The 26,413-nt window shown below is 42.5% G+C and overlaps 1 protein-coding gene across 2 annotated transcripts in view; it reads right to left on the reverse strand.

Annotated features, from left to right (window-relative positions):
- PCSK5 (proprotein convertase subtilisin/kexin type 5) overlaps positions 1-26,413 on the reverse strand; it is a 387,486-nt gene that overhangs the window by 267,437 nt on the left and 93,636 nt on the right. For both annotated transcript variants that reach the window (XM_054986670.1, XM_054986669.1), the window contains exon 4: positions 2,195-2,338. In XM_054986670.1, the coding sequence (XP_054842645.1) occupies positions 2,195-2,338 (144 nt within the window). The remainder of the gene's footprint in view (positions 1-2,194; positions 2,339-26,413) is intronic.

Genomic DNA, 26,413 nt, shown 5'->3' on the forward strand with positions numbered 1-26,413 from the left:
CATTATGCCTCTTTTCTGTCGGGGGTGGTGATTGGAGTTTTTGTGTAAGTACCGATCAGTGTGAGTTGGTTTCCTGTAGACCTTGTGACCTAACTGAAAGTTTGCTTTGCGGATGACCAAGGTATCCAGGAATGAGAGTTTTCCCTCACTTTCTTTCTCCATTGTGAATTGTATGTTCAGGTGGATGTTGTTGAGATGATTCAAAAACTCCCTCAATTCATCTCAACAACATCCACCTGAACATACAATTCACAATGGAGAAAGAAAGTGAGGGAAAACTCTCATTCCTGGATACCTTGGTCATCCGCAAAGCAAACTTTCAGTTAGGTCACAAGGTCTACAGGAAACCAACTCACACTGATCGGTACTTACACAAAAACTCCAATCACCACCCCCGACAGAAAAGAGGCATAATGAAAACATTAGTGGATCGTGGAAGACGGATATGTGAGCCGCGCTTTCTCAATGAGGAAATTAATCATCTAAACCACGCACTTCAGGCAAATGGCTACTCCAGAAATGAAATCCGAAGAGCAATCAAACCCAGGATGAATCAAACAACCAAGGAAAAACAGTCACCTACAGGAAAAGTGTTTTTGCCATATATCAAAGGAATTACTGATCAGATGGGAAAGCTTATGGAAAAGCATAACCTTCAAGCAGTATTCAGACCCACCCGAAAAATACAACAGATGCTACGATCAGCAAAAGACAGCAGAGACCCCCTCACCTCTGCAGGAGTATACCGTATACCCTGCAGCTGTGGACAAGTTTACATCGGGACCACAAAGCGTAGCATCCAGACAAGAATAAAAGAACATGAAAGACACTGCAGACTTGGACAGCCTGAAAAATCAGCAGTGGCTGAACATAGCCTAACTCAAACAGGGCACAGTATCTTATTCCAGGACACCAAAATACTGGACAACACTTCCAACTACTTTGTCAGACTGCACAGGGAAGCCATTGAAATTCACAAGCATAAGCAAAACTTCAACAGGAAAGAAGAAACCTTAAGAATGAACAGAGCATGGGCTCCAGTTCTGAAAAACACCAGGCCAACAAAACACTCCACACCCGACAATAGCCCTGCAGAGAAGATTAGCACATCAAGCACCAATCCATATGCAAAAGAACCTCCTCAGGTTACAGTGAAGCCTCCCGCCATTAGCATTCCACACCCTGGGAAACTCTTACAGAATGACTCAGCTCAACCCCACCCCTCCTGAGTAGATACAAATGACCTACATCTTTTCCACACTGTGACACTGAGAGATCTCTGTCTTTTGGTGCTACACCTCTGAAGATGCCAGCCACAGCTGCTGGCGAAACGTCAGGAACTACAATGCCAAGACCACGGCAATACAGCCCGGAAAACCCCCAACAACCATCGTTCTCCGGCCGTGAAAGCCTTCGACAATACAACAATTATGACAGAAGTTTCACAGTGCCATACTACTACATCGCTTAAGATTAACTAACTCTGCTCTCAAGCACTAACTTTCATAATATCTTGCGGGTTTCAAATCCTTAAATAGGTTAACTTTTCAGATTAAAAAAACTTGTTGGATCCTGATCCAAAGGCAATTCAGGAGAACTGAACCTGAAAAGGTCTCATGATAAGCTACTTGTCAAAAGCCTTGCCCTTGGAAACAGTGAATAGAGTTTTACTTAGAGTTGTTGGGGAATCTGCCTTTCTAACCATTCTATTAGGTGTATCTAATAACTCTATGGCATGCTACAGTGTATTCTTTGGGTCAGTATTATTCAGATACAGAATAACTTCCATGTATGCAGGGCAAAAGGAGGATAAATTCATCAAACTAAAATAAATGCCATTTCAAAACAATTGGATAACCAGCTGTATAAAATCAGGAAACAACTGGTTTGATTACCTGATCTTATTTCATTTCTAATTAGGATAACCAGGCTATGAAAAGGTTGCCATGAGTTCACTGGAAATTATTAATGACTTGCACATATTGCAAATATTTTAAATGGATGAAAATGAGATTAAGATCACTTCATTTTTGAAGTGAACTCTTCAGTTCTCTTTTCTTGTTCAGCCGTTTTCTTCTGTCATCACTTCTCTTTTGACAAAAAGCACCACTGTATCTCCAAATTTGCCATTACATAGTAGTTTTAGCACACATAACAATAAAAGAGCAAGCTAGAGAGCACTGTGGACACTCACATAATTCTGCATCAAATCTGGATGGTTTCTCTCAATGCCATCATCCAAGATAGTGATCACAATCCTCTTTCCAGTGTAGCCTCTCCTCCAGGCACCTACAATATTCATATCTGACTGACAGAGGTTTGTATTATCACTGCAGTGCTAGATGAAGAACAAAAGAAAATCGGAAGTAGGAGATTAGTGAATAGTGAGGGGCAAGAATATATTAGCCTATTCATTAGCATAACCAATTAAATTATCAGCAAATGAGTATATTGATTTGAATTGGTGAGACAGACAACCAATGCCCAAATTATCAAATAGCAAGATAATTTAAAAAGCAATGCTCAATTAGATGAAAATAGAGCTCTAGTTATTGCTTTTGAAATTGCTTATCATACCAAGGAATAGTTATTAGACTACTTAATTGTTATTATGTGAGAAATCAGAGACACATGAAAAAATGCATTTGAGTTTTTCAGCCTAGCCAACTGTACAAGGACAAAAGTAGACAAAGTGCCTGAACTAAATAGCCATAGAAACTCAAAAACCATGGGTGGGGGGGAGACAGGGTTACATACTGTACAGTTTTTGGAATAGCTGTCTGGAAACATCCAGATTCTTTTATATCTACAAAAAAAGGGGTTCTTGGCATGTTTAGTACAGCATCAGCAGGAGATGAACAGCAGCTAAGAATCTTTAACCAAAACAATCCTCCTAAATACTGGCAGCTTAAGGTGCTTATTGAATTACAGCTAACTATAATGAAAAAAAGCTTATATGTCCTCTGTTGAAGAATGAAGAATTTATGTTAAGTGACAATGGTTCTGATCTCTTTTATATACATACCTTTATTTTATAAGAAAGACGGCAATTTATAAAGAAATGAAATTGACATTTAGGCACTCATGAGGCCCCACCCCATCTCTCTGCACAACAGAGAGAATGAATTCTTTTAATGCATACCCTATTCAGACCCTCAGTAGTGGTGCTTTGCTCCAGCTCCCCTGGGCTCAGCAAGAATGAGTAGGAAAGGGGACAAATAAATTCTTAGAATTAGTATCATAGCAACACATTCTAGCCACAGCAGCTCTCAAAGTTCCTTCACTTTCCTATCCACTTCTACTTACAACTTCCATATTAGCATTTTGGAATGCATGAAGGTGGAAGGTAAGTGGGGGGGGGGGGAGAGACTGCATTTTGCCCCAACAGGACTCCGTTCCTTCCTTCCTGTGTACAATCTCACGAAATGAAACCTGCACAACAATTTGATTGCTAAGACTTTTCTGACCTTTCTCCTTTTCTGTTTACTCAGAAATCCCAATGTTGAGTAGAGAGGTTTACAGTGTTTATGATCTGTAAACACACAAGGCTGGATTAGTTAAATACGGCTTTTGTGTGCCGAATATAATGGTTTCACATCTATTTCAGTGCTGTTGATCTTGCCATAGTTAGGGGTTTTGGTGAACCCTGGCTTACTTTTCTCCATGCTGCTATGGGCTCAAAAAAGTAATGTAAATGCAACTATTGCTTTGGGTATAGTGAGCAAGTCAGATATTTGTATTTTGTTGTGGCCAATCAAATAAACAATGGCTGGCTGCCTTGAGTACAAAATTCCTCCAGAGTGAACTTAGTATTTATTCAATAGCAATTTTCAGCTTCCATATGGTATTTTTACAAGTGTAGGCTGCTTGGTTCACATGATGGCTATTTTGAAATAACTTACCCTGGTTCCAGTGAATTTCTGAGCTCAATTCAAGGCGTTGTAACATTGTCTGACGTCCCCCTATCTGAAATACTCTCTCCCCTGCCCTATATAAACTGTCAACTTAGATTTGCACATAAACTGCTATGAATTACATCTCATGAAGTTTGGTCCTCCTCAATGCAATCTTCTTCCTTTACAGTTATGACTTCCTTCAAAATAGTGCTGGAATAGAAGCAACCCAGCAGGCCTGGACAATGGGAGGGCACTATTTTTCCCTTTACATTAGAAGTAGACTATGTATTTGTACAATGCCTAGAGATGGGCATGAACCGGGAAAATAGCAATTTGTGGTGGTTTGTGGTTCATCACATTTCACGAACCACGAATCTACACTAATTTGCTTGGTTTGCGAACCAGTTTGTTTGGTTCATTCGGTTCATCATGTCACTTCCAGAGGCCATAAAATGCCCCCCTTGAAAGTCAGAGGTTCCAAACTCACAGAGACCTTTAAGCAGGCTCTTATCCAACCACCCACCAAGTTTGGAGAAGATTGGATTTCGGATGTCTGAGTTAGAGACCCCCAAAGCTGGTGCCCCCAGGAAAGTTCCATTAGAATGAGAGCCACAAATGACAATTGACTTGCACTGGCGCCATTGAAATAGACTGCAACACCAAAAAGTTGCAATGAAACATGAGATGGAGTTAGAGAATCTTCCTCTGAGAACGGAATGACGGCCTCCAGAGTGGAATGACGGTTCCTGGAGCAGAAAAACTGCTCTGGGGCTGGAATAGGGACAGAAGTACTTTTTGAGGAGACAGTCAAGGAGATGTTCATGTGGAGACAAGAATATTCTTTTAAAGGACAGGAGGACAGAGACAATCTATGAGAGGGGGTTAATCTTGGGGGGAAGGAGTAGATGTTCTTTGGGGAGACAGGAATATTCTTGTACAGGAAAGGACAGAGGCAATCCACGAGGGAAGGTCAATCATGGGGGAAGGTAGGGTTGCCAGCCTCCAGGTGGTGGCTGGAAATCTCCTGGAATTATAACTGCTCTCCAAGCCACAGAGATCAGTTCCCCTGGAGAAAATGGCTGCTTTGGAGGCTAGATTCTATGGTGGTATACCCCATTGAGGCCCCTCCCCTCTTTCCAGGCTCCACCTCACCAAACCCTAGGAATTTCCTAACCTGGACCTGGCAACTCTAGGGGAAGGAGACCTTGGGGAAACAGAAATCTTATTGGGATAAAAGACATGATCTTTGAGGAGAAATGTTCTTTGAAAGAACAGAAAGAAAATACAAAAATCTGCTTTGAGGGGAAAGAAAGTTCTTGGGAGAGACGAAAAGAAAGTCCAGGGTGAGAGCTGTGGTGACCAGAGTCCATCTCTCCAATGAGGTGGTCGAGAGGGGAGCCGTCCACCAGCAGAATCCATCTCCACAACAGGGTGGGTGATTCTTGAGGGGACTCATGAGGAGGGGGTTAAATAGGGGACGGGGTGTGGGGGATAATGTGGGCAGCTGCATCAGTAAGCTGTTGGGATGTCAAGGCCCTGGATGGTCTAGTGGCAAGGAATTCCCAAAGGGGACATTCAGATCCTCCTGAAATGCTCAGCTATGGACAATTGAGTCCCTCTGCTAGGATGCAGCCAGGGAGTGGCAGACACTGGTGAACTAGGGGATGGGAAGTCCCATGGGGAAAGAGGTTAAAATTTCCCGTGTGTGTGTGTGTGTGTGTGTGTGTGTGTGTGTGTGTGCGCGTGTCCCCCATCCAGGACAGGTGCTCTAAATAATGACACAGATAATGAATATGAGATATAAAAGTAGTCTGTGAGTCCTCACAGGAACCCACTAGGCTAGGCCCCTCATGCTGGCATAGGGAGAGAGGTGCTCAAAATAATAATAAAAGATTCTTCAGATGAGTAACCCACTAGGGCTTAGCTCCTGAGCCTGGCTGTGGAACAGAAGCAGGTACGCCAGAATGTCAAGCACAAGCTTCAAATAGTTCCTTCTGTATCTGAAAATCCAACAGTAGTTCCTCCCTGTCTAAATGCCTGCTGGAAACTGAAACCACTCACCTGAGAGCTGGGGGTTATACTCCTTCATCTCTCATAGAGCAGAATGGAAGGTCTCTGGTTGGCAGCCATAGCTGCCTATCAAGCTTTGGAGGGCTGACATTGGTGTTCCCACAGCTGCAGAAGGTCTGTAGAAGTCCATCCCCCCACCCATTGCCTAGAGAATAGATTGATCTGCGCCAGGCTGTCTGCAGTGACAAACCGAAAACCAAACCAAATAAACTGCCCTAAAAATCAGAGCAGTTTGCTGTGGTTTGTCAGAAATGTGCTCCGATGAACCACTGGTTCGCAACTCATGAACCGGCCTGGTTCATGACGAACTGTGGTTCTTATTTTAGTTCATGCCCATCTCTAATGACGCTTCTCAGGAAGCTTCTATTTGACTTTGTGCTCTTTTGTTATTTCTCTCCTGCTGGTCTTGCAGAAGTGCATTTACTTTCAGCAGAGATCACCTACGCAAGCATGCCAAGAGTCACACCCTTACTCTCACTCATATACAGTCGGATTAGATGGCCTCTTATAATATGAAATAGTGTTATTTAGATTAGGTTTCTGTGTTCTTCTGCTATTGCAAGAATGAGAATGTGAGTGTGAATTGGCATCAATAAAAGTAAGTTTTATCTGTTGCAATAGTGTTTCACCATGTGTGATTTCACACTTTCCTGTGAAACTTTGTACAACAACTAACAAATACCTCCAATAAACTGCACATTGTGGAACTCACTGCCACAGGATGTGGCGATGGCTACCAAATTAGAAGGCTTTAAAAGGGTAATGGACAAATTCATGGAGGATGGGGCTGTCAATGTCTACTGATCATGATGGATGCCAGTACCAGAGGCAGTAGTCTTTCTTCTATCAGTTGCTGGGGAACATGGGAGGGAGCATGCTGTTGCTATTACCATGCTTTGGGGCTTCCTAGAGGCAGCTGGTTGGCCACTATATGAACAGAATGCTGGATGGATAGGCCTTTGGTTTGATCCAGCATAGCTCTTCTTATGTTCATATGTTCTTAAATGGCCTGAGGAAGTCAAAGGAATAACCTTACTTGCAGCAGCCTTCCGCAAAGTCTGCAAAACTGTTTAATTCAGGAAGGTGCTGGATGGGTAATGCTAAGGATAATGGTTGTTTCCTTCTACTGAAGAATTCATGAACTGTGAATTTTATCTTCTCATAAGCGGTGCTTTTTGCTGCTTTTAACTATTTTTTAAAAATATTTTGAAGTTGCTACGAGCTTTGAGACATAAGATTTAAATTTTCAAATAAATTCCTGAAATATGAGCAAAAGTCAGATACTACTATGGGCTCAAAAATCATCAGGCATTTGGTAAATGAGATATCTACATATTTTAATTAATAATTTTATCAGCATCCATTCACAAACAATTTTAATGGAGCTACCAACAGAGCATGTAAATGAATACTATTTACACACTGCAAATATATAAGAATATATAATTCATGCGATCACCAATTAATGTCACTATCATTGAATAACTGGAACTGTTAATGGGCGATATTTTTTGCCCAGGCAAAAAATCAAACCTCAAGCTACCTAATCTGGTATCAAAGATGATTACATTAGAAACATGTGGAAATATTAATGATCACAAGATGCAATTAATTTACAAAATTCCGCATTAAATTTCCATGTCTCTAAACATCTGAGACCAAATAATCAAAGTGAATATGGAAGCTGAATGCCTAATATCAAAGAGGACTTCGAATAAAGCTTATTAAATGCAAAAATATTTGCACGTGAAAATGAATGAATATTGCACATTGCAAACTGTGGAATACGAGGTCACTTGGACCCGTTTTGACGAAATACAAAACATACTGTCAAGATACTGGTAGAAGGAGAAAGAGGTTCAGGAGACCTTCATTACTCAACCCACAGATAAGCAACAATACTCGGCCATCTTAAAATAACACCTATTTTACTGATCAATTAAGGTGTCACTTGTTAGGGGTTAGAGGGTGAGATAGCAAAGTTGGGACAAACAAATAAAAGAAATAAATTGAAAAAGAATGGAATATTAGTCATTGGATGGTAATTGTTTAGGTCATTTGGGTCCAGAGATGCCATCTTCAAAAGGGGTCTCACAACTACCCCTTTCAAAGTGGTTGGAACTATACTCTTCCGCAGAGAGGCATTTGTTGCCTCTTGGGCCCAGTCAATCAACCCAGCCCTGCATGATACTATTAGCCATAAGGGGCAAGGGGCAAACTTGATGTGGTGTTTTGGTTTCCATTTTAAACTATCAATTCTAAATTATCAGCTAGTTTGAAAATAAATAAAACATATTCCTTAACGCTCTTTCATCCTAAAAAACCTATTACATTAATTAAGTTAGTTATAGCATGGTATGATATGCCTCAAATGAATCACAGTTGACAAAAATGAACTACTTTGATTTGAAGGTGATTCCATTTTAATATTAAAAAAAACTTTATCGTTTGCTGAAGAGAGACTCAATTCCAAAACAAGAGATATTGGGGATCAAGATGTTAAAGCTTTGTTTTTTAAATGTATGGTATACTTTACGGGCAAACTTAATGTAATATTTGTAGTCAAAAATAAACAATGCAGGAAATGAGATTCACCAACTAGTACGGAGATGCTGCCACAGAAGAAAACACAGGGTAGGTAAAAAAACCCTTGTCTGACTTCTAAATTTCTTACTACTAAAATTACAGATAAGGAAATCTCCCATACCAACTAATGTTCAATCGTTTGTTTATTTATTTATTTAATACTATTTATAGTCCCAATAAACATTCAATAAGATAAAGATGGCAAAAAATTGAAAACAAGCAGAAATCTGATGCAGAGCTATGTTTGGAGGAATGATGTTGGAGTTGCCCAAAGCACAAGAAGCATGTTGAAAATAAAACATAAACAAGTTGACACAACATATTACATTATGCAAAACTATCCCAACAGAAGCATACTTAAAGCAACAGACAGCATACAGTACAATAGTTTACAGTTCCTATCCCTTTCCAGCACATGTCTCTGACACATTTCCTTACAGCAGGATCCTATAGATGTGCAGCCCTAAGAGCACTTTCCTGGGAGTAAGCCTATTGAATAAAATGAGATATCTGCAATTAACCTGCTTAGGATTGCTCTATAGGTGTATGTTTTCCATTCAAATACATCCACTTGCTCAGGCCTCTAGTAAATTTGACAATAGACCTGAGCAAAAATGTCCTGCCCTTTAATGTAGGCTTAATGTGTAGAAATAGGCAGCTGAAGCTCTTCATGGCATGCAGATAAAAAACATGACCTGGTAAATAACATTATACCCTGACCTGAGTGGCCCAGGCTCATACAATCTCATCAGCTCTTGGAAGCTACGTAGAGTCGGATCTGATTAGTGCTTGGATGGAAGAGGGTTGCTGTGTAGAGGTAGGCAATGGCTCTACTTATTGCAGACCTTGAAAATTCCATGAGGGCTCACCTTGTAGGCTGTAACTTGATGGCACCCTGCATACACAAATAACATCCCATCGCCCTGACATGGATGGCCGAAGCAAGCCTGATCTCTTCAGATCTTGGAAGCTAAGCAGGGCTAAGCAGGGTTAGCCTCGGTTAGTAATTAGATGGGAGACCTCCAAAGAAGACGAGGGTTGCTATGCAGAGGCAAGCAATGGCAAATCACCTCTTCTAATTACTTGCCTTGAAAACCCCAGCAGGAGTCGCCATAAGTCAGCTACATCTTGATGGCACTTTCCACCAGCAAACATCTATTTTTCTCCACTCAGTTGACAACTGCAGACAGAAATAGCCCGAAGACAGCTTATGGAGGGAAATGACTCAGAAGTCTTGCTGCTTGGCTTAGACAAGCCATAAAACTTAGGTAGTACAAAAGGGTGTGAGATTACAAGCTCTCTTTCCTTAAAAGGGTTTGAATCCCTGCCAGAGGAGTCCTCTCCCTTTTGTGATGTCAGCAAACTGTCCTTGCATGAACTTTTTGCTTTTTCAGCAAGATCAAAATCCTTATTGTTGTTGGCTGGCTGCCTTGTTTACATTATGTAGAAAAGGCAAGATAAAGTCTCTTTCTGTTGTTTTCTAGGCAAAATGCTATCAATGTAGTCAATACACATTAATAAGTCATTTCTGGCAGCAGTAAAAAGCAGACTAAAATGGAGCTGAAGAGAAGGACAAGCATAAGGGCTGCCAGGTTGCAGTCTGGGGGGGAAACTACATACAGCTTTACATTCTCCAAGCAGCGGGTTTATCCCACCCATCTTATCCCCACTCTTCCATACAACTCTAATCTTTTTGCTATAGCTGGTAGGAGAGTACGCAAATGACAAGACCAGGGGAGTAATGAGCAAGAGAAGCAGCCTCTTCTCCTACTGTATTTGAGAACTTAGAGAGACAAGCCAAGGGTGTGTGTGTTTGTGGGTGCGCGCATCTGTAAGCTGTTGTCAACTGCCATGATCAGCAGGAAGTGTGGCATATAAATATTTTAATTAATAAATTCATAAATAAATTAAGCAACCCCAATGAATGAATATTATGCACAGGTGGATAAGAGAAGAAACAGCAACCAAGAAGGATCAAACAGCTTACAGTTCTTCACCTTCATTATAATTTAAATTCAGTACATTTTATCCCTACAAGTTTCGTATCTTTGCCCGTGCTGCTTGAGTGCAGCAGCCCTGCAGGAAGTTTTGTTTCGCTTGCTTCCACCGTGTAACTGTGAGACTGTTTACACTTGAGTGTTCTCGTGTAAGATGTCTCATGTAGAGAGACTGTAGTATGTAGGTTGGCTCAGGCTGTCACAATGAAAGGGGTTTGAGGGCAAGAAGTCTATCAGATTCCTCTATCACATGAACATATAAGCTTGTACAGACTTTTTATTCATAAATGTGACTCATCCCTGCTCTAAAACAAGACTACAGCTCACCATTTTCCTTCATTCATTTTTTCTTTTCACAGTTGTTTCCAGATGTGATACTGCTTGATGCAGACGGAATGCCAAACAATTGGCTTGGCATTACGTGACAAAGTCTCCAGTTCATTCACTCCCCACTCATTTGCTGACGACTTAGTTATTGCTTGGTTCTTGACAAACCATAGTTTGCCATTATGTCCAAACAAGTTTTCCATGGAAACCAAGGTTACAAATAACAGTTTACTCCTGGTTTACATTAAGGATGGAATGACAAAGATTTGATTTGCTGAAAATCAGAAAGCACAAGTGAATCCAAGGCTATTTACAGACACATTCATTTTCTGTGGTTTGGCATCATATCAGCTCCAAGTCAAAACATTTATACCTGTTCTATAATTGGACGAGAAAATAAAGGAAGAGACAAAGGCCAGTACAGCTGTAAGACTTATAAATAAGAGTAAAAAGGATCTGAGAAAAGTTATGGTCTAGGTAACAGCCAACTTTCCTCAAAGACAAGCTGAATTAACTGGAAATGCTTATCCATAACATTTTTACTTGTCTCAGTGTTACACATAATTTATGATATCCTGGATACTCTTTCATGATGGTATGGAATATGGGTTAACAGGCATGCATGGTCAAATCCAAAATATCAGATGAGTTAACCAATATGGACAAAAACTTTTACATTGGAAAAGCTTAGTAAATCATAAAGAAGTTTGAATACCAAATAACTGAATACTAGATAATTCCATTTAAGTAACTATCCAGTACTTTGAAACTGTGTTCAGTATTCATCTCAACCTTTCTCAAGGACATAACTGTTCAAAGACACATGCTATAAGAGGAGTTAATTTAACTTTTAATTATTATTGATTATTAAGGCAAATGTCTTGGAAATATTTTAGATGCCAAATGAAGGAAACAAATCACATTATAACACTTTATATGAACAGAGAAGTGAAATAAGAAATCAATATGAAGAGTCTCTTCTTTTTAATTTGTAAAGTTCACTATTGACTAGAGAGAGACCAAAAGTGCTAGGAGAGTGGGAGAGAGTTTGAAAACTTACGGCAGTAAGATCGTTGCTGAGCATAACTGATCACTAGACATGGGCGCGAACCGTGAAAAAACCGAACCGTGTTTAGCAGCAGCAGGGAAAGGGGCATTTAAACGCCTGGATCAGCTGCGACAAGCAGCTGATCCTTTAAACAGCGGGGCTCTTTAAATGGACACTCCCAGCAGCGAGGAAATGGCCATTTAAACAGCAAGGCTTGGCTGGCTGGCTGGCTGGGAGCTCCTGGCCAGCTAGCCAAACCTCACCCACTCTTTAAATGGGGAAATGGCCATTTAAAGAGTGGATGGGGCTTGGCTAGCCGGCCGGGAACTCTGGGAACTTTGCAGCAGCAGGGAAAGGGGCATTGCTGTTTAGAACGAACCAAACGAACCAGTAGACCAGTTCATGGAAATGAGCTTCCATGAACCACTGGTTCGCGAACCATGAACTGTTGAAGTATACATGCATAGTGGGGCAGCTAGCAGTGACAGATTAAAGTCATCTAGAGTTGTAGCAAGATGACAATGAGCTATCACATGACTTTAGTCCGGTGATGATTTTATCTCTGTATGCAAAGGATATTTGGGCTGGCACAGTGAGTCAGCACTATGGCTGTGATAGGCTAGCATACACTATATAAGAGAATAGAGTCTTTTGCTTTTGGGAGCTCTAGCTCTGCAGGTTGTCTGGCAGAGCAGTTTGTCAGTCAGCATAATATTTCTTGAATATTTATCCACCTGTAAATATTGTACAATACACCATTGGAACTATAGCTTGGTGTGTCGTGTCTTTCTCTTGAACCTGCCACTGAGGCCAGTGCATCATAAACCGCCGCAACATGAACCAGGCTGGTTCGTGGGTTTTTTTGGTTTATATTCCGGTTCATGCCCATCTCTACTGACCACTTTTTGTAGCTGGAGAGCAGATTGTGCATAATAACGGTTACTGTCTTGTGCTGGATATGTTGCTGGCATGCTGAGATCTGTGTGTGGTCGCCTGGACACCAGAGGGCTTCTGAGTGCACATAGCAAAGTACAGAAGGGCCTTGGCATATCTGAGTAATATGCTTGGCCAGAGCTTTTTTTCTGGGAAAAGAGGTGGTGGAACTCAGTGGGTTGCCCTCAGAGAAAATGGTCACATGGCTGGTGGCCCCGCCCCCTGATCTCCAGACAGAGGGGAGTTTAGATTGCCCTCTGCGCTGCTGAGCAGCGTGGAGGGCAATCTAAACTCCCCTCTGTCTGGAGATCAGGGGGCGGGGGCCACCATCCATGTGACCATTTTCAAGAGGTTCCGGAACTCCATTCCCCCGTGTTCTCCCTGAAAAAAAGCCCTGTGCTTGGCACAGGAATAGCAAGGTAACAGTGTGGAGAAATTTAAAACTTTTCCCATGAAGTGGCTGATTCAGGGCTTCTGTTTTTAAAAAAAGCAAAAAAAACCCCAACACTAAATCAGAACTTATTCCAATGGAGCGATGCTATGCTATCTGCAAATTACATCCACTGGATGAAATAGAATTAGCCCCACATTCATTTGTGCTGATGGAATGCCCGTACAGCAGCCTGAAAGTGAGGCTGAGACACCTTGTTTCTCTGATTCAGGACCAAAGACATTTCTAGCTTGGCACAATCATTACATAGTCATATCCAATCCTACTTTCATTCAAAAACCATGATCTGGCCCAGTCCTTATGCTAGGTAGCACTGTACCTACAACAATTAAATGACTAAAACACTCCAACATATGTTATGGAACACCATCACTACTTCACTGCAACCAGGAACAACAGAAAATTGGACTCTAACTAAGCAAGTGGCTAATGTTCAAATAACTGAGTGCTCTTGCTCTCGGAGTATTTAAGCTCCAACAATAGAATACAACTCACCTAACAATGCGCAGCATGCATAACACACACTTCTGTCCCCCCTATCTATAGGACTATAAATGGAAATGCAAACTTGAAAATGAGAACTTCAGTTAAGAGGCACTTGACAAAAAGAGCTCATTGCATAATGGTCAAGATTAGCAACCAAGAAGGAAAGGTGGAAGAATAACAGATATATGAGTATTGTCTTAATGGCAACATTACCCCACAAAAGCAGTGGCCAGCAAAGAACGATCTTTTCCTAGGTAGGAGTTGCTACCTTTCCATGCACATAATTCCTTTGCCCAGGGCTTTTTTTCCTGCCAGTATGTGCTGGTATGATATGCTGGCAATTCTTTCGACCATCAGAACTTGGTACATCGGAACTTTGGCTGAGAGGGGATCTGGGGCCAGGCCAATTGAGAAGAGGCCGACTGGCCCATCCTGCAACTGAAGTTACACCACTGATGATGTCCATCAGATATTCTCCCAAGTTTTTCTGGCCTGCCTACCCTCCCGCCTTTGTCATCCCAGATGCCCACTACGTTGTCTGATCCACCAGCCCACCTCTGGTCTTTGCTGCTGGCTTGCCTGTGGCCTTCACCGCGGGCCCACCAGCACACCTCAGGCTTTCCCTGCCAGCTTGCCTGTGGCCTTCACAGTCAGCCCACCTGCCACCTTCTCTGCCAGTTCGCCTGCTGCCATCTACTGGTGCCTACCTGCCGCCATCTTCTGGAGCCTGTCCACATGCATCCTTCTTTGAAGTCTGCTAGCCTGATGCATCCTTCTTTGGCAGCCTCCCTGCCTGCCTTGTGGCCTTCTTCACCTGCCACCTTCTCTGCCAGCCAATTGGCAAGTGATGAGACCATAGCCTTCATGCCTTGCTTGCCAGAAGCATCTGGGTGGCCATTTTTGGAAACAGAATGATGGCCCTTTGGTTCTTATATTCTTCAGCAGGCTTTCCTTATCAAATTCAACTTTACCGTAACTTTAAATAGTAAAGTTACGGTAAAGTTGAATTTGATAAGGAAAGCCTTCTGAACTTTACTGTTATATATTGTTTGTTTATTTCTATGCCACCTACCACCCAAATAGGGTCCCCGAAGTGGCAAACATCTTGAGTACTGGTGCCTTTTTTTCTGGAAAAAAGCACAGCCAAGCTTGCTGAAACAGATGAGACTGGAATAGATGCAGGAGTGAACCCCTGGACCTGGGTGCCCTCCAGTGTCCTTTGCAGGAAGTCTTTGTGCCCTCAGTACAGGGAGAGGTGGGAGTTAAACTACACCCTTTCTCTCCCACACTAGGCCTTGTCACAGCCTAGCAGAGAGAGCCTGGGCCCATCCCTTTTAGCCTTTTGCTGACTAGCCTTTTAAATGAGTCACTGAAGTCTTCCCATTCAGGAAGTCCCAGGGAAATCCCACAAGAGTTCAGATGGGGATGTGGTTTTATCCCTCCCTATGGAATTCACCAGGCCATACTCTGGGCCTGCTAAACTAGCTGACAACAGGCCCAGCTATTAGGTGAGGCTCCTTAAAGGAGACACATGGCTTTACTGCTATTGATGGCCTTTTGCACTGTTGCTGTTCCAGAGCCAGCCAGCTTCTCCCTGGGCAGCAGTGGGAAGAACCACATCGCTGACCTTGCTGGGTGGCAAGTAGTTGTCCCCCTATCCATTGACCTGAGAAAATGCAAGGGCAGAGTGCCAAATACCCAGCATGAAAACGTAGTGATTGTAAGTTGCACATATCCCTGTTCTGTCATGGAGCTCTCTCAGGAACATGAGTCTGTAATAACATAAGGCAGGCATGCTTTCAAAATCCCCTATACAATTTACTGTTTAATAAAAGCTGTGGCAGTTTCAGTTCAGTCTTATGAAAGTCATGGGTATACCTCACACATTAATAAGATAGCGTACATGTTAGGTCACACCCTCCACTATATCACCAGAAGTGACATGAGTAGGCTATGTCACAGGAAGCAACATGGGTATAACTCACATATTAATAAAGTAATCTGCATATTAGTCCACTCCCCCTGCTTCATCACAAGAAGTGGTGTGAAGAGAGCAATCCTACCCTTTTGACATCAATGGAAGTGACTTGAGTAGGGCTAAGTTCTATATGTTGTACTTGCCAGGCTCCAATGCTGAGGAAGAGCTACACAAGCACCCCAAGGTCCCAGAGCTGGGCCTAAATGTCCCTGTAAACATAGAATACACAATGCTGCAAACATGGAGACACCGGCATGGAGTACAGATGAAGTTTGTTGGTCGCTCTGCAGATGAAATGCATTTGGGGATATTGAATCCACTGTGGTCAGTTTATCAGACCCCTGTTGAGTCAGAAGATGAGAAGACTCCAGAGGACCAGGAGAAGGAAGAGGCCTTAAATGAAACTATGGAAGTAGAAAAGAGTGCCAGACTCACAAGTAATGAGATGAAGTGATGTGCTATTGCCAGTAGGATGTTAAAATCTGAAGAAAGTCCTGTCTTCTGTACAGGGAAGAAATTATATCTTTGTTGGAAATAGATGTTTGTAGCATTGTGTTTTCTGTTAACAGGACTGAGCCCTCCAAAGTACATCTTAGCTAGGATTGCCAAGGGTCTGGTTTTCCCCCAGCAGTCCATTTTTTTCTTCACCTATCCAGAGAAAACAGGGTTATAATACCGGACAGCCCAGTCTCATGCGTGCCAGGGAAGTGGCCAGTCCACCAACCTGGCCAGCAATGACATCATTTTCCAGATGTGACATAATCGCATTTGCCTGGGAGCACTCAATGGTGATTGCAGGGCCCCCATCCGGTATATATTTTTAAACCATCTGACAACCCTAATCTTAGCCACTGTTGGAGTCTTAAGGTCCAGAGGCCTCACAGGAGTGTCCATGTTTTCACTATGAGCCTGAACATGTGTCTGCTAGCAATACGATATTTCTTTATTTGCGGTCAAAGACCATAATTTTAATGTACATTTAATTTTTAAAATATTTAAAAGGCATATAAAATAGATATATTTCACAATGTATTTAGTACTTCTTACGATGGAATTTGACCAAATAATGACAAAATTTGGCTATTTGTCTGGAGAGAGTCTGGTTTTCGTCATTCAAAAGCCTCTCCAGGCAAGTCATGTCTGCCTCCACTATTGGTCTATCTAGAAGTGGAGAGATAAACTTGTCCTCATAATTTTGATGAAGAGGGGAGCGAAAAAACATATGGAGAAGTGATTCCACTTCTCCAGAAAGGCAGCAGCAATGTCTATCCTCATAAGGGATCCTCCTATATTTCCCTTCGATAACCACGGAGGGGATGACTGCACAATGGGCCAGGGTGAAAGCTCTTCTGTAAGATGGAATATCCAAATAAACCAGATATTTGGCCATATCCATGACATATCTGGATTCCCTGGAGACCTTAAAATAGGGAGAATGAATCAGATTTCGTTGGTGCGCTATATCTCTAACCCTTTGTTTAATTATACTTTTCACCTTGGTTTTTATTGCATCAGTGAGCAGACCCTGTCGGTTGCATCGCACTCTGAGATATGATTCCTCATGCAGGGTACGAATAAGAAATAACAGTCTTTTATCTATGCTAGAGGCCTCTAGTTTTTGCCACAATCTCTGTCTTGAGATGGAATCAAAAGCTGCCTTCAAATCAATGAAGGCAGTGTAAAGAGAAGGTGAACCTTTGACGGCGTATTTTTCAATGAGCTTTTGAAACAACAGACAGTGCTCCACCATCGACCTTCCTATCCTAAAGCCTGCCTCTTCCATAGGGATGATTTCTTTTTGTTCTAGCCATAGTTCAAATTTGTCTAAGAGGTGCCTTGCATATATTTTACTAATGATGTTTAATAGGCTTATGGGCGTATAGTTCGCTGGATTACTTTTATTGCCCTTCTTAAAAATAGGGACAACAATAGCAGTCCCCCACTGCTTTGGAATTCAACAAGTTTGATCTATATATGTGAACAGAGTTGCAAGGAATTGTGCCCACCAGTCTACATTCTCTTTTAGTGCTCCAGGAGGTCTTCCATCTAGTCCTGGTGCCTTCCCATTTTTTAATCGAGAAATGTGGGCTCTTATTTCTGATGGGCTGACTGGGAGCCAAATTGAAAAATTCTCAATATTTCCAGGTGAGGTGGGCTGACTATGGTCCTCATAAAGATTCTGGAAAAAGGCAGTCCAGCTTTCAGCCGAAATGTGCATATCCAGAAGTGAAGGCATCTTAGGCCTCCTAACATCAGTGAGCTTTCAAAATAATGCAGATTTTTTTTGTTTTACCACCTGAATAAGTACCTCCCATAGCTTCAGAGTATACTCTTTTTTCTTCCATTGTATAATCTGTTTATAGTTTTTTTATGATTAAGTAACGCTACCTGTACCACTGCCCTCCTTTCCAAGTTATCATCCAATGAGAGAGAATATAGATGGTTCAGTTCTTTTTTTGCTCAGGCACATTCCAGATCGAACCAGGGTTTGGTATTCCTATAAGGACGGGTTGAGTTATTTTCTGGTAATCTCGTCATTATAGTTTTGAGTTTATGAGTTAATAGGTGATAAGTATCTAATGGCTCATAATTCGTATTTAAATTTGTGAAAGATAAAGTATATTTCTGCACATTTTCTGTGTCTGCTAGCATAAAATGGCTTCTTTCCTAAAACCATAATAATAATAATAACATTCAATTTATATTCCAACCTCAGGACAACTTAACACCCATTCAGAGCAGTTTACAAAGTATGTTATTATTATCCCCACACAATTACCCTGTGAGGTGGATGAGGCTGAGAGCTCGAGAGAGCTGTGATTGATCCAAGGTCATCCAGCTGGGGAATCAAATCCAGTTCTCCAGATTAGAGTCCTGCCACTCTTAAGCACTACACCAAACTAGCACTCCCTAACCACCTAATCTGTGTGTGTCTAAGATCATTCTATGGTCAGAGGGTGACTGGGCATTTTATAGAGGGGTTACATGGGCATATTTAGCCATTCGCATTAGCATTTACCCCATTTCTGGAGTAGGGGTGCAGCAGGGGGAGGCTCAATGATGTTGTAGTGGCTGGCACTTGAAACAGGAGCTCTGGTGACATCACAGGGAGTGGCAGGGCTAGGCACACAGGTGAAATAGCAGGAGTCTGACCTATCATGTAACTTCCTCTGATGTAGCCGCAAATATGCAAATTACATCATTAATATGCAAAGTTCACCACTAAGTCACAAGGGAAGCGGCCTTCTAACCTCATTTCCGCTGATGTCACAGGGGTGGGGCAGCCTACTCACATTACTTCTGGTCATGGAGCAAGAGGCATAGTCTTAATAATGCAAATTACCTCATTAATATGCAAGATGTACCCTATTACTGCTCGTGCTCTATGTATCTCATCTAATATGCCTTCATATATGGTCTTCATGTTGAGACTACAGAGGCAACAGATTGCCCACAGTACTCACAGTTGCAGAGGAGTTAGCCGTGTTAGTCTGTGGTAGCAAAATCAAAAAGAGTCCAGTAGCACCTTTAAGACTAACCAATTTTATTGTAGCATAAGCTTTCGAGAATCAAGTTCTCTTCGTCAGATGCATGATACAGAGACTGGTCAAATACAGAAGAGGAGGGAATTGATTGATGGCACCTGACTGTCTGGCTTCTCTCCTCCCCTTCTCTCCCTCCTCTTCTGTATTTGACCAGTCTCTGTATCATGCATCTGACGAAGAGAACTTGATTCTCGATAGCTCATGCTACAATAAAATTGGTTAGTCTTAAAGGTGCTACAGTACTCACAGTGACAGACTTGTGGATTATTGTGGGTACAGGGCTACAGCTACTCAGAACTTGAAGTACTGGTACATACGTCAATGGCAATGTAACTTATTCACGCTCCAAGATGCCTTCATTTTTTAACACCACCAAAGATGACAAAACAGCCTCAACAGCTCAGTGTTCTCCTGATGCCTCCTCTCCTATAGTTACTGCTGGTGTGAAAAACCAAACCAGTGGAACTGCCATGGACTGGAAGGGAGCCTCAACAAGGTCTGCTGAGGATACTGGCTTGGCGCCTAAGATGTTGCTTTGTCAGACAAACAGCAGCTCCTCTGAAGGAATGGCTTTTCCATTAGCAGTGGAGCAGAGATTTTTAACAATTTCCCTTCCTGCTGCAGAAACTCAATTTGCTCCCTACTCTGTTCCAAGGGTACAAAAGGCTGCAGTGAGAGGGAGAAGAGGGGAAGATGCCTTCCTCCATAGCCAGGGATCAAACCTGGGGACTAGACATGGGCACGAACCAAATTTTTTTAATGAATCCACAATTTGTGGTTCGGTGCCAATGACGATCCCGAAATCGCGAACCGCAACAGACATTTCCTGTTGCCAAACTGGTTCACGGTTCATGGTGCTCAGAATGGCCCCCATTGCACTTAGAGAGCCCATATTCACAGGGAGTGTGTAGCAGGCTCTCCTCCAGCCAGCACCCAAGTTTGGTCAAGATTGCAATAGGGATCTTGGAGTTATACCCTCTCCAATCCAAGGCCCCCAGGAAACTCCCACAAAAATTCAAGCTCAATTATACTCTCTGTCTCTCCCCAAAGGCTAGCAAGTAGCAAGCAACAGCTCTCACACTCCACTGCTCACTGAAAGTGAAAGCCAGCCTAGGAGCGCAGTGCTTTTTATAAGCACAGGTCCCATAGAGCAACGCAGGAGGTCTGTGTTTTGCTGTCAGAACTGCCTATCAGGGTTTGCAGGGATGAGACTGGAGTGCCTGTGGCTACAGAACACCCCCTCCCCCTCTCTCCCCTGGGTGTCTTCTCCCAACTTGTAACCACTTTGCAGCTCCATGGTTGTAAGGAAGACCTGCCGATCAAGGTAAGCTGGGCTTCTATTCGGGTTTCCAGGGCAACAGAAGGAGTGCAGACAGAGTTCAGGCATTCCCCCGGCTCCGTTTCCAGGGGAATTGATTGATGGCACCTGACTATCTGGCTTCCCAAACCGCGGCCAAACGCACTGAACCAGGCTTCTTTCGAACGCTGGTTCATTTGCCATGGACAATCATGAACTGCTGGATCGCAATCGCCAATTTTGTTGGTTTTTAAAGTTCATAATGCAGTTCGTGCTCATGTCTACTGGGGACTCCTACACTGTGTTGTTCTACTATGCTTTCTGTCATTCTTAAAGTCTGTTCAATGGGAAAATATTTAGGCAAAATTTGTAACAGAAGTGAGAAGTATAATTTTAAAACTCTGTAGTCTGTTAATTCCTTATTCTAACATTTGTAACTACTTTCATGTGCTTGTCTCATCTAGTGCTATTTAAGAATGCTTTTCTAATGTACAATGCCATTTTCTGGCTTTTAAGAAATGATAATCAGCTATCTAGAAACACAGACCATGTTCGGAGAACAAATATTTTGCTTCCTGCTGTATCACAGCCAGAACAGCATAACAGACATTATTTATAGTTCCACATTTTTACACACACAGAATATTCTTCTGGAACTGTCTTCTTACCTAGCTGATTATTCAACTTTGTCATGCCTGGGTGCAAGCTATCATTACCCATTCTTTGATTTTCTTCATTCATTAAGTATACCTTTTAAAAGTCCACAAGCAATATGATGATGAATGTTTAGAAGATACTGAGCAAAATGAAATGGAATGATCAAAATAGCAAAAAAAAAAATCCTTGTAGCTGTTGGCAATGAAATAATTAAGAGCATCACATGAGTGTATATGCACTTTTAAAAACACTGTGTATTGCGACATTTGGAGTCATTAAGGTGTATCTTATAAACATGATAATGGCAAATGCTTGTGTTAAACTCTCCATTAACTTTTTTCATATGACTGCCACAGTAATGAGTACATAATGAGCTGTTCTTGTAGTCTGAAATGATTACAATGTTCATACTGACAAATTTAAGACATGGTTACTGAGTATGCCTACTTATCAAAAGCTAAAGGTCAGTAAAGTCAGCAAATAATTCACTCTGCCATCTGTTTTTTTCTGTGTGAGAAATAGGAATACAGTGGCCAGAATCCAAAGAATTGTTCTACAAGTTCCATAAGCGCATAGAATTCCACGAGCTTATGGAGGGTTACTTTCTATCAAACAGCAGCCTCTGACTCAACTTACATGGCAAATTTCTTCTTGAAACTGAAGTGGGTGTTTCAAAAGTAGCTTGTGAAAAGTAGACCCTTTCTAGGAACCTATGGATCATTGACAGTATTTTACATTTAAATGCTGTAGTCCGGGGTTAAACATAAGGGAACACCAAGTTCGTAAATGAGCCTGGCAAATGCTTACCTTCCTGTTTTCTCCCCCCTCTTCTGCTATTGCCTGAATACTGAAAAAGGACCCAACAAACTGATCTGTACATCACGATAAACTACTGTTTGTTTATTTACAGAATTTATACCCCAATTTTCTGCCCTCATCACGGCCATCAAGGTGGCTAACAGATTAAAAACATACATAATAAAAAGACCATCTTAAAAAACAATACAAACAAAAGCACGTAATTAAAATATAAAAACTTTAAAACAATAATTAAAAGATAGAGCAGGAAAGAGGGATAACTGAGGGAACACCAGGTGACTCTAACAAGTCTTCACCATGAGACAGAAGATGCCAACAGAGGGGGCAGACAATTTGGGGGGAGTTTCAGATTGTTGTGCCATGATCGAGAAGTCCTCTTTCAAATTGCCTCCTGCCTAATCTTAGAATAGGAGTACCAGGTCCCCTGGTGTAAGTGAGAGATCCCCCCCCCCACTCCTAGCCTGTGCCCCCCCCCGCAACACCACTCACATGGCTGGCACGGGGAAAAGGCCTGAGGAATGGGCCCAGAAAGCAAAAAAACTCCTGAGCAAGCATGTAGAGGGTGCACTCCCAGCAGGTGCAATGATGTCACTTCCAGAGAGACAGTTTGGTGTAGAGGTTAAGAGTGTGGAGAGCCAGGTTTGATTCCTCACTCCTCCACTTGAAACCAGCTGGGTGACCCTGGGCTAGTCACAGTTCTCTGGAGCTCTCTCAGCCCCACCCACCTCACAGGGTGTTTTGTTGTGGGGATAATAATGACAAACTTTGTAAACTGCTCTGAGTGGGCATTAAGTTGTCCTGAAGGGCAGTATATAAATCGAATGTTGTTGTTGTTGTTGTTGTTATCATCTTACCTGCTGGGTGACTGCACATGATGAGTTTGCCCCTAGGTAAGTACCACGTTACCCCCACCTCCCACTGGGAGGGTAAGGGGATCTGGCAACCTTAGCCCATTCTGCATAGCACACTTTAAGCCAGCAATGCTGAACATTCATGTTGATCATTGCTGAAATGGAAAGGTGTTCCATCATTCTGCACTGCATATCTCGACATGATTTGCCATCTGCTGTCGAGTTGAGATTTGTCTATTTGGAGACACATTTTGTGGAGTCTGGAGCTGACCAATGTTGCAACCCATCCCCCATTCCTCCCCCCCTCTCCGTTTTTGCTGATTGGGCTGTCCCATACCCACTGAAGAGGCAATTGGTGGCAGAGTTCTGGGAGGAAACATGTACTTTTCGTGCTTGTTCCACTCTTTGTTTTTTTAAAAGCCAAGCCAGGAGAGGGTTAAAATGCGGCTGCTTCATCCCCTCCAGGCAGCTTCCCTGCTGCTTTGTTTCACAAATTGTAGTGCAATTGTTTTTTCCACTTTGACATCAGCAGAAGCCTGAAACATGCCGGGAGGGAGGGAAAAGCAGCCATTTAATCATTTCCTAGCTTTTAAAGCGAGAAGGGAATAAGCAGCGATGTTAGGACTCATTCCAGGCTTTGAAAAAAAATGAGTATGTGCGTATCTGGGAGGAAGAAAGCTAACAGACAAGCAGCCTTACCTTACCTCGCTTTACTTATAAAAATGGCAGAAAAGGAGTTCAAAGAGATGAGGAGGGTGGGAGTGGTTACCAGCAGACAGACCAATCAGTTTCTGGTGAAAGGAAGGGAGGGAAGAGAAGCAGAATGGGAGGTTTTGCTTCTTTATGGACAGAACATGCACCAGCAATGACTGGGCAGCAGCTTATAAAAAATTCACAGAATGTGCACACGGGAGAAAACAGGGAAAAGACAGACAAAAAACGCTTCTGCTTCCCATGACTCCCTTGCAGGTGCAGAACTTGGGAAACTCTATACAGTGACCATGCAGACAACATTCCTGTCTCAGAAGGAGGGGGCACATGAAGCAGGGCCTTGGGAGATGATCATAGTAGTTCAGTACATTTGTAAGTAGGCTTGCCATCCTCCCGCTCCCCCCTGCTGCCCCCTGGCCCCACTTGCCTGGCTGGAAGGAGGGAAGGCATGAGGTGGAGAACCACATGTATACGCTCCTGCGCTCTTCCATCATGTCAGCAACGGAGGAGCTGCGGGGCATGCTGAAGTCAAGCTCAATAAAAATAATCCATTTGGAGGCAATTTTTACTAAGTTCGGCTTCAGCATTGCTTGCATCTCTTCCATCGCATTCATTTTCCAGCTCATTTGAAGGCGATTTTTACTGACGTCAGCTTTGGAGCAACCTGCTGCTCCTCTCTTGTGCTGGAAAATGATGTCATTTGTTGGCATGATGGCAAAGTGTGGGAGCACATGTGCAGGAGACATAGGTACCCTGATGCCCCCCAGCCCCCGACACCCCTGCTTTGGCCCTTGCAGCTCCTGGTTAACCCTACTCATAAGGGAGTTGGCTGTTCTTCAGTTTATTAGTCCACTCAAAAACTTCACTTTAGTTTATTAGTCCACATCTATTCCAACTTTGTTCTTTTACATATAAACCAGTAATTCAAGTGACAGTTTAATCCTGGTTTGCCTTTATATCGAACAGAGCCAGTGTCAGACAAATCTGAACACAGCCAGTGTCAGACAAATTCACAGGCATAACAATAGTACACAGTAATGCCATAATAAGTGAAAATACTGTCCTTTTGTTGCTTTTTTTTTCTTTAAAGGTTAACATTGTTTGGAGCATTTTAAGTAACAATGCACTTCTCAACAGAGTTACACCCTTCTACATCCATTAATTATCTTAGTAGAGTGTAATTCTGTTTAAGAATGCACTGTAAATGTAACTTTTGGCAGTTCCTTCTTATAACCTAGTTCACAAGCATTTCAAAACAAGTAATTCAAAGGCATAACTCTGGAAAAAGTTTATTTTAAAACCCGGGGGGGTGGGGGGGCCTTCCAGGTTGGCTCCCCTCTAGGGCAAGGTCAAGAGCCAAGAGTAAGCCTCAGAATAGGGGGGAGGAGGGGGGTTTAAAGCACCCACATCTTTCTCTCCTTCCATAATGAGCTTTAATTGCTGTGTTGTAATGTTCCTGCTCATTTCTCCTGACTTTAAAACCCAGAAAAGGGTTAAATGGCTGTTTTCCTTCCCTCCCTTCTGCTAATGTCTTCTGCTAATGCTAAAAAAACCCAAGCATTTTGCACAGCCATTTGCAAAACAAAGCAGCAAGAAGCTGCTGGGAGGGGATGAAGCAGCAGCATTTAACCCTTTCCTGGTTTAGTTTAAAAAAAATAAATGAGAGTGGAACAAGCACGAAAAATACATATTTCCCCCCAGAACTCCACCACCAACTGCGTCTCCAGTGGGCACAGGACAGCCCAATCAGCAAATAGGAGGGATGGGTTACAACACTGCAATGTTACTACGCCTGCTCAAAGTAAAAAAATTGAATTGTAAAGCCCTGAAAGTCTAAAACTGCACTGAAGCTTCAAAGCCCGTCTAAAATAAAAAACAAGATGCCAAGTCGAACCTGTCTTGGACCATGTGGATCGTGGGGGTGCCATGCTGAAGTCATTGCGATCACTGTGAATGCTCATGAATGACGGGTTAAACCTTAAGTGCAAAAAGAGCCTTAGTTCTATCTATATTGTCCTCAGAGTAGGGCTGTCAAGTCCCTGGTGGGGGCAGGAGATCCCCCAGCCTCCTTCCCCTGAAGCCACTCATCTGGCCAGTGGGGGGAAAGGAATGGGAACAGGCCTCCCAGGACATGTTCTTGGCATGGTGCAACAACATCACTCTCAGGAGTGATGTCATCATGTAGGCCCCAAAAGTGCTCCTGGGCTTCGTGCCAGACCGATTCAGCCCATTTGGGCCTGTGTGATAACATCACTCCTGGAAGTGATGTCATTGCATCACAAGGACCTCCAAGAGATAAGTGCCGGGTTCTCTCTCCCCACTGGGAGGATAAGGGGGCCTGGCAACCCTACTTCAGAGTGCAACAGATGAATGTGGGTATATGGGTATATGATTTAGTCACAGGTCTAGGGGAAGCTATCAATTTTACTTGGGATGCTTTGTGTCATCGTATTATATTCAAATTCTTAAAATGTTATGGATTTATATTGGAACCGCATAATCTTTTAAGCAATCAAAACAGGAGGATTTGTGAGGGGAAAAGGCCTCTAATACACTGCAATTAAAAGGACTCTGATACCATAAAATTTTACATTTCAAGCATGAAATGTGACAATCTTCACCAAACAGAAAATGAAATCTTACTGAAAGCAACAGGAATTGTTGAATTGTGTCTTCATGTTTGGTGTGCTCAGGTCAAAAAGAGTTGATTACACTTTCTAAATTTCAAAGCCTATTCTTTTCCTAGAATAAAAAAATCTTT

Source organism: Eublepharis macularius, chromosome 8 (assembly GCF_028583425.1).
Source record: "Eublepharis macularius isolate TG4126 chromosome 8, MPM_Emac_v1.0, whole genome shotgun sequence".
In the NCBI taxonomy this organism is placed as follows: domain Eukaryota; kingdom Metazoa; phylum Chordata; class Lepidosauria; order Squamata; family Eublepharidae; genus Eublepharis; species Eublepharis macularius.